Here is an 11,854-nt window from a genome sequence, read left to right on the forward strand (position 1 = left end):
GAGGGGTCCCCCCCCCCGGCACCACTGTGGCCCCCCAGCAGTGCCGGGCCCTGCCACAATCCCCAGCCCGGCCCACGCAGCCCACGTGGCCTACACGAGTGTCTGAGTGACCCTGAGTGGGGCGCACGCGTTCCTCTCCCACCTCGACCCCCCTTCTTCTTCTTCTTTTTCTTTCCACAGTAAAAACCAGCTCCCCGCAAGGCCCTGACTTTCCACCCGGTGGGGTTGAGTCACCAGCGCACGTGGGGAAAACAGAACTCTCTGGCAACCGTGGAGGCTTGCTAACGCTGCCGTTTCTCAGGGTCGGAGGCTAGTCCCTTGCTGCTGTAACTCAGCAGGTTCGCTTGGAAACAGAGCGCACAGTGTTGCTTTACACCAGCGTGGTATTTCACCTGTGTCCTTTTGGTTAAACCCCTCTCTGGTTTTGGCTTGTTTAGCTGCAAGTTTACGGGGAACTGCCCCATCTCTTCCAGTTATCAGTGGGTTGCCTCATATTTCCCCTATTACTCGCAACCTCCTCCACATCCGCCGTCCCTGCGAGCCGCAGCTTCACGTCGCAAAGCGGGTCAGCGCTTGGCCTGGTGAGGGGCATCACGTAGACAYGGGGAAATGCCGTTCTGGGGAAAAACAAGAGGCAGAGCAGGGCACCGGCCTGCTGGGGTACGGTTTGCCTCGTTTCGGGCAATTTGGGGCACTGARCGATTCTGGTCCGCGCCCGCCACGCTTCGCACCCTGCTCTCTAACCCCGGCGCGTCCCAAATCCGGCTCCCTTCGAGCTGAGCGCCTTGTTAGCGAGCAGAGCCGCACACCGGCCTCGGCTGCACTGGAGAGAATTTCTCTTCGAGATCCCCTTGCCAGCAGTCCTCGTGGTTTCCCATCGTGAGGACTTTCCGGGGATCCACGCAGCAATCCCTGGTGGATGCCAGGCTGCCCGCACTTTGCCTTGCTGCCCTTTGCTCGCTCTCTCACGTGCAAAATCATGCCCACTCTCCCCAATCTGGGGAAGAAGCCGCTCCATCACCTGCCAGGGCTGGACAGCCCTTAAAAACTCCAAAAGGATGTGGGAGCACGTGGGAAAAGCCATGAGGAAACGGGAAGATAGAGGCACTCCGAGAGGAGAGGCTTTTAGGGACGTGGAGGGCTGCTTGCAACTGTACGAAGAGCTCCTCTGCCCTTCCCCTCCCCACCAGGAGCACATCAAACACCAAACGGCAGGAAAGCGTGGCAAAACCGTCGCGTCTCTGCTCCGCTCCGACACCCACAGAGCAACCGCCCGGGCCGGCGCCTCCGGCACGCAGGGGCCGGGATCGCCGGGGGAAGGAAGTTTCCACAATGCCTCTTTGTCTGCCAAAGCGAAACCCCTCGGCGCGCTTTCTCGCCGCAGCCCCGGCAGCCCGGGCTTGGAGGATGCTCTCTGCTCCGCCCTGGCCGCTGGGAAAGGCTACGGTCACCGGAAAGGTCCCGGCGACGCGAGGCAGAGGGGCTGCGGCCCGGCCTGCAACGTCAGGGACGCGGTCCAAAGGCCGCCGAAATAATTGCGGCGGCCGAGCCCCGGCTCCCACCTGGGGAGGTGACGTCAGCCCCGGCCAAGGCCTCGCGGTGACACCGTGACGTGACGTGACGACAGTGATACACGAGGCGTTGGCGTTCCGTCACCCACGGGATTCCTGTGCCATGAGGTTAAAAACTCTGTTTTTTTCACCCTGGTGCCAAACATGAGTGTGGAGAGGTGCAAAGCAACCGCTGGGTGGTTGCGTGAATCTGCTCACCCAATGGCTGAGCCTCTGGGACAGGCCAGCCCAGTGCATTGGGATAAAATTTGGGGGAGAAGATGCCAGATACGTGGAAAAAATGCTGGCGTTGCCCTGCAAAGCCCTTCGCGTGGGCCCATTTGCGCCCCGGGGAGTTGCGGAAAGGCACAAGGACCCGGAGAGGCGCCAACGCCACGGACCCATCGGCACCCGGTGCTTTCSGAGGCTCCTGCTCCCACAAACCCCATCAGGAAAAGACTTTTCTCCTCAAAGCAGATTCTGGGCAGTGGGAGCAACAACGCGGCGGTGCCAAGTGTTAAAGTACGCACACAAACATCGGCGCGGCGCATACTTGGCACGAGGCTGGGACACGGTGTCCCGGCCCGGCCCTTGTGACGGCACCCGGCCCTCGGGGCCCCGGAAGGAAAGGGGCCCCCGCGGCAGATCCGGTTTGGTGGGGGAAAACGGAAAGCTCCAGGGGGGAATTCGGGTGGATCCCAGTGGCAGCCCCCACCTCAGCTTCACAGAGGGGGTTTTAGAGCAGAAAAGTAAAAAAAAAAAACAAAAACAAAAAAAAACCTCCCACTGTGGCCCCCCCYCCCCTTTCCTCCTAACCCCCGACACTCCGTGGCGGCAAACGCCAGATTTTCTTCCCCACGGCTCAGCCCAACCCATAACCAGCGGAAAACCCTTATGGGGGCCRGGGGGCCACCTTGGCCCCGCGCGGCTTGGGAGGCACGGCGCGCGTCCCGGGCGAGCCGGTGCTCGGCTTTACGTCACCGGGCATTTTTTTCTTTTTTTTTTTTTAAACACGCAATCGCTCTTGCTGGTTCTCACGCGGTGCCTTAAAGAGCGCTTGCTTCCTTCTGCTGTGCGAACGCACTCGGCATTTCCTGAAGCCTGGGGAAAAAAAAAACCACGGATCAAGGGCGGCCCGCTCCCCTCTGTCCTCGCTTGGCTCGGAGGCACGCTGCTGTGATGTTTGTATCCCCCCCTTCTTATTTTTATTTTTAAAAAAGCATAGCACACTAGAAGAGAGGAGAGATGAAGAACATGTAAAAAATTATATATATTTTTATATATATGATTCATATCTATTTACAACGCGGCTGGGACAGARAGCAGAACGTCTTGAGGGGGTTTATACAGACACCGTCAGCACCCGACCGGGCCGCGCAGGAAGGGCCGGGACCGGCGCGGCTGGGAAGCAGGGAGGCCCCGATCCCGCCAACCCCCAGCTCCTCTTCCACTCCGCAGCGGGAAAACACGCTGGCCGGAGGCAGCGCCTCGCTCCGGGCTTTCGAAGCAGAACTCCCGCCCGTAACAGCAGCGCAGCGGCCGCCCCGAGCCACCCGCAACGTTCGAACGCRTCCGGGCCGAACACCCAGCAGGGAAGCGTTCCCTAAAAACATATCCCCCTCCTTCCTCGTACGCGCTTTGAAAGCCGGACCTGAAGCGTCCGAGGTTTAGAGGCGCTAGCAGCGTGGCGCCCCGCGCGCCCGGACCTTCGCCGGCCGTTCGACACCTCGAGCCGAGGCCGTATCGCGGCCTGCGCTGCGGGGCGGCGGGCGGCACGTGCGCGCGGCCCGGATCGCTTGTGTTTTTTTTTCACGCCTGAAACGAAAGCAAAGGCAAGAGAAAAAAGGAGAGGAAAGAAAAGAAAAAGAAATCCAAGCCCTGGATGCAGTACGCTGTTAATACAGGTTTCGCTTTAATGCTCCTCTTCGCTCCCCTTGCCCGCGTTCCCCAGCTCCGGTGCTTTCCTCCTCTCCGGGGTGGATTTTTCCCACCTCTCCCCCTCCAGGGCAGCTCCGAGCAGCTCGCAGCCGTCTCGCCCGCCCCAGCGAGAGCCCGGGCGTCCCGCGAGGGCTGTGACCGCCTGCTCAGCCGGCGGGACTCGCTGCGCCACCTCCGGCTCCCCGGGGAGAGCGGAGGCTCGGGCAGGAGCCGCCTCTCTCCCCCGCCGCGGGCCAGAGGAAGCCCCGCGGGGCTGCAGCGGAGCCGAGCGAGCGGCCAGCGCCGCGTCGCAGGACCACGAGGAAGCGTTCGAAGTCCGAGCGGCTCCCGCAGCCGGCGGGGACCCCGGCGCGCGTCCCAGGCAGCTCAAGCCAGCAACGCGGCCGCGTCGCRCCCTACGCGTCCAGCTAACTCCTCGGCTCCAAAGCTCTCTACCCTATCTAGACCCCCAGACCACATCTCACACCTTTCGCCCCGGCAAACCCCTCCTCTGCGGACACCCAGCCCCTGAAGAGCGCTGCACGCCGCYGCTCCGCGCTCCCACGCCGGTGCCGAGCAAAGAGCAAGCAACTCCCCCGAGCGGTTCCCTGCCCGCCCCGGGGCCGCTCGGCTTCCCCCGCGAGGAGGCAGCGCTTCGGCGGGCGGACGGTTTCAAACAGCACGCAAATTAAGGCGGCAAACGCGCTTGCTAAAGGAAAGGCCCCGACAAATCCGCCAAGAGTCTGCCCGCGTATCCCGGGCCAGGGACCCAGCTCGCCCGCTTCCTGTTTGCTTTTGGTGCGTGTTTGCTGTAAATACTTCAGATAACTATGTGGATTCTGGTGATCCCAGCCCTATGGTACAGTGAAGTTCAATCCATTTAACCAAAAGAAGAAAGAAAATAGAAGGGGTGGGGAAGAGAGGAAAAAAAAAACCACCCCACACGCCTCTGAGTGCAGGTTACCCTGCCAGCTTGCTGGTTACAAGCGAGGATTTTCTCTGGGGGAGATCCTGAGGAGTGGGGATGTGGTCGCCGGTCACCAGGTTCTTGTCCGGCCCTGCRCTTGGCAGCTGCTTGTTCTTCATCTTCGCCTTGGCCATGTTGTAGTCCCCAGAATCGAAGTATTTTTGCTGAAAGAGGGAGAGGCGTTTCGGTTACTTTGACCCGAATCGCAGGGAACCCGCGGCCGAGAGGTCCGCGCTGGGACGGGGCGGACGGGCGCGCGCCTGGCCGCGAGACGCGATCCTCTAAGGAGCTGCCGGGATCAAGACACAAAACTGGGTCACCAAACTGATGAGCAAGGGGGAAAAAAAAAAAATCCAGGCAAGGGAGAACTGGCCTGATTTAAAGGACCTTCAGCACCTGCACGCAAGCCCTGAGGTGACTCAGACCTCCGCAACTGAAGGAGGTTCGCCCGGGGCGCCAGGGAATACTTTGCTCCCTCCTCACCTCTCGTTCGCTCCCGCTTTGGGTGTTTGCGGCCTGCGAAATCCTGCTGCTCGACACAGCGCTCGCTGGGCCAAGGGTTTGTTTTGCTCTCCCCTCTGCTTAGCATAACAGGGATTTAATCCCGGCCCGGAGASCCCCGGACCAGGAGCACAAAGCAGACGCCGCCGCGTCAGCAGAAGCCTCCAGACAGAGGCTCAGCTACAGTAGCAAAACCCTGGGCCCTTTGCTGATACAGTTTATTCCGCTTTGTGAGCGGGTGAGCCCGTGCGACAAAGGCAGGATTTTTCCTCCCCGTGCCAAAGCCTCCGCTGGCACCCTCTGGATCCCGGAGCAACTCCTACCAGCCACAACCCTGYGGAGGAACGCCGGCAGAGACCTGCTCGCGGGCACCTCCCTGCTGCCAAGCACCACCCGCCTGCGGTTCGAAGGGCGTTTCGCTCGCCCGCTACGCGCAGATCGCTCCGGGACGCGGCTCGCCTTTACGGTGCGGCTTCTCTCCCCCCTCCCCAACAGCGTAAAGGAGGCCGAACGCAAGTGGAGTTCGTGCCTGCGCCGGAGACGGGGCTTTGCTGCGCGCAAGAAGCGCCAAAGGGTCCGATCCTGCTCTTACGCGCCGTGCCGGACGAGCAAAGCCCCCAARAACCCCGCTTCGGACCAAGAGCTCTTCCTTGATTCAGCGCCAAGGAACGAAGCAACCCTCACTTTTGTGCTTGCTTTGGGAGCTGGTACCTAAAACAATATTCCCAGCGCTTGTGTCAACAGCGAGAGGGAACGCACGCGGAGGCTGCTCTGGCAGAGGGGCCGGCTATAAATAAAAGCTGCAGGAGGAAGCCAGCAGCATCAAGCGGGAGCCAGCGCGGCGGAGGAGAGACACCGTGCGTYCGGAGCCGGGGAGCGCACGCAAGCTGTTTCCAGCCCTTCTCAGAAGGGATTTCTGTTTTCTGTACCAGTCCACTTGGCAGGGCCCTTTCAAAGGAGAGCAGCCAACAGCGAGAACCAAAGCAGGCTCTTTGCAGAGAGAGATTTAATTACTTTTTCCCGAGGAGTGCGGTCAAAACGGCTGGCTTGGCAGCACTTTGAACCTCAGGGCCGGCTTTTATACCGGAGTCAAAGCAATGGAGATGCAACTCTCCGACTTGCTGGCATTTTCCATGTTCTTTGTACCAGCCCTCGAACTAGGCAATGCTCAGAGCAGTGGGAGAAGCTCAGGCCTGCGGCATCCGTGGTCCACTGAACCACGGGGGACGCAGGGAGGGGGATGCCTCTGTGTCACACGCGCTAGTTTTGCCTCTAGGCATCGGAGTTTGAGCCCGATGGGTTAAAAGCATGAGGAACGGGGAGCCACTGGGGCAGATTTACAGAATAAAGTCACCCAAGAGGCAGCAGCTTTCGTTTCTGAGCAGGTTCAAGCCCTCCCTGGCTTGACCAAAGCGGCACTTGCAGCTTTGGGCTCGGGCCAGCTGGGTACCGCTTTGCAAGACACAGAGGCGCTAAGACAAACCTGGTCCCTCGCTTGGCTCAGAGGAAGCGCCTGCGGGTTTGTAACCCGCGGCACCGACAGGCTTTTTAGCCTGGGTAATTTTGGAGCGATTCCTCTGGGCTTGCCGGAGCTCGGCATCTCCGTGCCGTCGAGGGAGGAGAGGACGCGGCCGAGGCGCCAAGAAAAAGGCTGAGAAATAAATACCCCTTTCTGCAGCCTCTTCATGAGGAAGTCCGACCCGCCGGGCTTCTGGCCCAGGTTGGGGTATTTGGCCTTCAGCTTCGCTTCTTCTGCTCTCTCGGGGATGACGGTTTCTTTCTCTTGCGTGTCCTGAAAAACAAGAGGTGCTTGAAAGCCCTTCAGCCCCATGGGAAAAACAACACAAAACAAAACACACCTGTGATCCTGTAACACGATACTTAGTGGCGAGTCCAAACCCTGGCGCCTCGCTTGCCAAGTGGAGACCCTCTCCCTCGGGGCTCCCCGGCGAAGCGACCGGCGCGCTGACGTTCGGCTTTGCAAACCGGGCTTAAAACGGCCACGGCCAATCTCCGATGGAAAAGTTTCTTCCCCTGCCAAGCGGCACAGCGGTGCCGACAGAAATCAACCCGGAGCAGCCCCGAACGGCGACGGATCAGGGCAGCGCAAAGCCGCCATCGCACCCAGTTTCAGCCCGGCTGGCGCTGGGGGTGGTTGCAAAGAGGCAGAGATGGAAAAAACCCTCCTGTTCCAAAGCGGTTTATTAGGAGCGGCTGCTGGCGCAGGCAGCACAGCAGCGTTTCAGCGCCCGCTTCTCAGCCAGGGGAATTTTGAGATGTTAAAGGGACCCAGCTCAGACCCGAGRAGCCTCGGGAGAGGAGCGAGAAGGGCCCCCCGCCTCCCAGCCCGACTGCCGGAGCGGCGGCAGGACAGAGGTCAGCGTCCGCTGCGCTCGTTTTTTGACGCTCTCCCTCCCAGCCTGGATACAGATATTAAATAAATATCAGCTGAACAGTGGTGCCCAAAGGGGGCTCCCAAATCYGGGCGATCTGTCCCCCAAACCACCAGCCTCGCTGGGCAGCAGCGCGAGCAGGAAGACATCGCCGCTGGCCGCCTCCGAGCCGGCTGCCTGGCAAGGAGCTGCCGCGAGCAAGACGCTGCTTTGAGAGACATAAGCAAGGAGGGTTTTTTTTTCTTCCCCTCCTCTCGCTGTTCCCTTTCCAGCCAGGATGACGCTGGCTGACTCGGCACCGCCGGGGTCYGCTCCTGGCCGCGCCGCGTGCCACCGCGCCGTGCTCCGGCCGGCCGCTCGCTTGACTTCCCGGCGCGGAGGTGCCAAAAGCGACGGGCGCCTCGGGCTGCCCCGAAAACCGGCCACCGAAGCACGACTTCCCTTCGGTTAAGGGAAGGCGCTTGTGCCCGTCTGGCTGCCAGGACTCTGCCTTCCAGGCGGCCAAGAGCCGAGCGGGAGCCCGCGAGCCCCAGGGGCAGAGCCCGCCGGTCTGCCAGTCTCCCTTGGGTCATCTCCAGGATCTAGGAGAGATTTACAGCTCGAACCTGCGGGGTTTTAGGACGCAGAAGTTAACCTAGAGGYGCAGCCCTTCTGAACGCGACTGCAGCAACCTGTTTATCTGGGCGGCTGCGAGAGCGCGTCTGAAGGCCGCCAGGAAAAAGCTCCTGGTTTGCATCCCAAAAAGCCAGAGGCTGGATTTAAAGCAGAAGCCAAACTAGCAGCAGGCTCCCGACTGTCACAAGCTCGTCCCCGTCCTGCCCTACGGCCCTGGACGAAGCACGAGGCCTCTCCCAGTCGCTGCGGACGCAGAGCCGGTGTCCGGGCACTCCACCCCGGCGCGCGCAGACCTCCGAAGCCACGGGGCACCCGCAGCTCCGGCATCTCAGCAGAATCTCTCTAGAAAAAAAGAAAAAAAAATCCCAGCAACATCATCTCCCAAACACGATCTGTTCTCGTTCCTTGGGGCTCCATTTGCTCGCTGGGCTCTGGGGTCCAGAGCATCTGGCCAGAAATAGAACAGCACAGGCTGTCTCGGGCAAGCTGGCTGCTCCTTAGCCTTGGGACATCAGCCGCTCCGGGACCCCTGCTCCAACTGCTCCGGGCTTCGACACCCTCCAAGCCTTTCCGGAGCTTTAGGGCCGCTCAGGGATTGGAACGAAACCGCTTTTCGCTCCGTCCGGGAGGCTGTCGGAAAGGCCGTCTGCCCCGTGCCTTGTCGCGGATGCGGTCTCGCTCGCGGGCGGCCGAGCCGGCGCGGCACGGCAAGAAGCCACCTTGCTCCCCTCCAACCCTAGCCACGCTCGCTACGTCTGCCCAACCCTGAGCTGCAGATCCATCGAGGGAGCCGGGTGCTTTTGCCATGTTTCTCCTTGTTATTCCAGCCTGCTCCGCAGGGCTCCTCTGGACACAGCAGGAAACGCTGGAGGATCAGAGTCCAGGTGAGGGTGGTGGGAGACGGGCAGGAACACAACTCGCCGGTGGCCAGCACGGGTGGGGAAACCGCGGGGCGTCCGCTCCATCGCCGGAGGCGGACAGAGGCGAGGGAAGCTGCCGAAAGACTTGTCACGATCTTCTGGAGCCCCCGCGTGCTGCAGGGCTTAGCCCACGTGCGCTCTGAATTAGCGCCGCTCTTTTTACCTAACTCCATGACAGCTCCTGTCTCCAGAAATAAAAGCCGAGGCAGGCGCACGTCACTCAGCCCGAGCCCGAGCCCTCGTTCGGGGCCGGCCGCACCGTGAAATTCAGTCCCAGCGCTCTACATCGGAGCCGATTCGAGAGGAGCCTTTGCCCCCTGCAGCCCTACCAGCCTCCGAACCTCCCTCAATTATTTATCTCCAAGTCTTTCCTTCCTGCCTGGCTCTAAATGCCGCTGTCCTGCCATTACACTGGCTTCTTCCTATCATTTCAGGGCCTTCACTTTACACCGGTACTTGGGCACAGCTCCGCTCCGGTGTCCGGCACTGGCAGCGAGGTCAGCAGCCCGTGCCGAGCGGGGATTACTAACCCCGGTTTGCAGATCTCCGCAGGCTGCCCACGGCGGCARCCCGAGCAGGAGACGACTGCGCCTTTCTCCGAAGCGTGATGCAAGCTGCTATTCTAAAAATATATATATATTCACATATTTGTGCACATATATCTTCTTCCGTCACGCGCCCCTTGACAGCACAGGGCGTGGGAGGAGAGGGCCCACSGCCTCGCATGCCCGTAGCGCCGCTGCCTTCCTCGTGCCCGTGCCGCTGCCTGCGGTTGCTTTCCTGGGGAGGGGATCGTTTCTCCCTCTTTCCGACCCCTTTCCATCTTCTTGCACGGCTCCACTGCCGCCCAGTAAATCCTGCCGCAGCTCCTGGCAGGTCTGAACCGTACCCGCGCGGCGTCCATCAGCGAAAGCCTTTCGCGGGGACGGCTCCCACCGCGTGGCCCGGTCGGCACCAGGCGTGGAGGCAGGCGGCCCCCGTGGCTGCGGGGCCACGTCAGCTCCGGGTTGAGCACCTCTCTCCTGCGTGACGTGCCTGAGGAGGGGGAAAAAAAAGCTTCTCCTGCTCTGACGTTTGAGTGAGGAGCTGCTCTTGCTGCTGTTTAGGTCCCCACAGAGAGCAGCACCCAGCTGCTCCCACTGGGGCTTCACAGAGAAGGGATTTGATTTCCGAGGCAACTTCGCCAGCCTGGGAGGTTTCACCAACGCACCCGGCCCCCAGCGGGCCGCGCTGGGTGACCAAGAGCAGTTCAGATTCACATCGCGGGGCACGCAAAAGCCAACAGCCGCCAGAGCAGCCTCTAGCCACCTCCCAACCCCGCTGGCTAATGCTGCTCCCGGTCCCTGGGAGCTTTCCCCAGCTGGGATTTCGCTAGGACTTGACTGCTCGAGCTGCAGCCCGTGAGGACGAGCCTTCTCCCGACCTCAGCGCCACAGGTGAGGCGTTTCTGAGCCGTCCCAGGTCAGGTTTCTCCTGCCCAAAGCCCTTTCCCTTGGGCTGCCATCTGGTTTGCGAGCCAAAGGAAAAAAAAAGAGGAGTGAGAAAGACAACGCGCTTTGGCAAAGGGAGTCTTTAAATAAAAACGAGCTGAGCGGCCGCTCTGCTCACAACACCGTGGGCACCGYGCTGACAAGTCGGTGGCTCCGGGGAGCTGCGCGCCGTGTTGCCAAGACGCCCTAAACAAAAGGCAGGACGAGAATATCCGTGCGGGGAAAGGAGGTGGGACGAGCTGAAGTCACGGCTCGTCACCTCCCCCTCCGCTCAGCCCCCCACGCCAACCCCAGAGCGACCKGCTCACGCGGGTTGCGCTGCGACCCCTTCGCCCACGCAAGCCGCGGGCGCCGCCACGGCCCAGACGAGCCGGATACACCCTGTGYGTCCCATCCAGCCGGGCTGGATTTTGAGGCGGGGAGCAAACCCCTTCCCCATCATCCTGAAAGCCTCTCGCATGCGAGTCCTGTGTTTTACCTCTACCCACACAAGGCTGAGCTCATCCCTCGTGGAGGGAAGTTGACAGCAGGGTCAAGTCATGCAGCTGAGATCAAGGGAGGTTATTTATAGTTTAAAACCAGGCCTGCCGCTTTTACCACTGGGGCAGGCACCCCAGGCTCTGAACTGCTGTTTGGGTCCTTAAATCCGAGCGAGGCTCGTTACGAGTCCCTCTGTGTCCACGCAATCAGCCTTTGCTGACGTGACAACCCGTAAAATCAGCAAGAAAGAGTTTCTGTCCTTTCTGAGGGCACCAGTATCACCACCTGCCTCCGGCCCCGACGTCCAGAGAGCTGCAGAGCACGTAGTCTCAATTTTTAACCCCCAGTGGCACAGGCAGACTCTCCGCTAGCTAAAGTTTGCCCGACCACTTACTAACGACAACMTGTATGTGGAAACGTACCTCTGTCTGTAACATACTCACCCGATTCCCATCTGCCCTTTGGTTTAATTCTTATTAACTCATACGGGCTGGTGGGAAACGTGGCCGATGCCACCACAATTAACTAGCTGCGGTGACGCAGTAACTAAGCGGGCGCTAAGACGTGCCAGTGTATTTGGCCTCCGAGGAAAAGGTGGAGTGCCCAAAGGGACTGATCGCAAGCCCGGAGATATTCCCTGCAGAGGGAAAAGGCTCTGGCGGCCGCGCAGAGCGAAGCCCCGTCGCTCTCCAAGACGAGCCCGAGCAGGGGCAGCCTCCCGCAGGCGCGCCAGGCGCCCTGACCCGGAGCGCTCCGCGTCACGCGGAGAGACGCTCTCGCGTCGCGGTGCACAGCGGGAACCGGCTGCCCAGGGAAGACGGGCGGTGGCCAAAGCTCCACCAGGTCAAACGTCAACGGCAGCTCGGCCCCTCCGCGAGCGACGGGGATCGACGCCCGCGGTTCGGGCAGCGCCGCCYGGCAGCCACGGAGCTCGCGCTTCGCCCGACATGAAAGGCAGCCGCCGCTCACCGCCGCGAGCCCGTAGCCGGCCGCCCGCTCGCGTGCCCCAGCCCGACTCGCC

The 11,854-nt window shown here is 61.3% G+C and overlaps 1 protein-coding gene across 1 annotated transcript in view; it reads right to left on the minus strand.

Annotated features, from left to right (window-relative positions):
• Nucleotides 1–3,346: 3,346 nt before the first annotated feature.
• Nucleotides 3,347–11,854, minus strand: part of ENSA (endosulfine alpha) — a 9,449-nt gene continuing 941 nt past the window's right edge. Inside the window, exons 2-3 of the mRNA XM_085318156.1 lie at nucleotides 6,602–6,727; nucleotides 3,347–4,598 (exon numbers count right to left, since the gene is read on the minus strand). Coding sequence (XP_085174282.1) covers nucleotides 4,428–4,598; nucleotides 6,602–6,727 — 297 coding nt within the window. The 3' untranslated portion in view covers nucleotides 3,347–4,427. The remainder of the gene's footprint in view (nucleotides 4,599–6,601; nucleotides 6,728–11,854) is intronic.

Source organism: Rhea americana, unplaced genomic scaffold, assembly GCF_003343005.1.
Source record: "Rhea americana isolate MKP2758 unplaced genomic scaffold, rheAme1 scaffold_523, whole genome shotgun sequence".
NCBI classification, from domain to species: Eukaryota; Metazoa; Chordata; class Aves; order Rheiformes; family Rheidae; genus Rhea; species Rhea americana.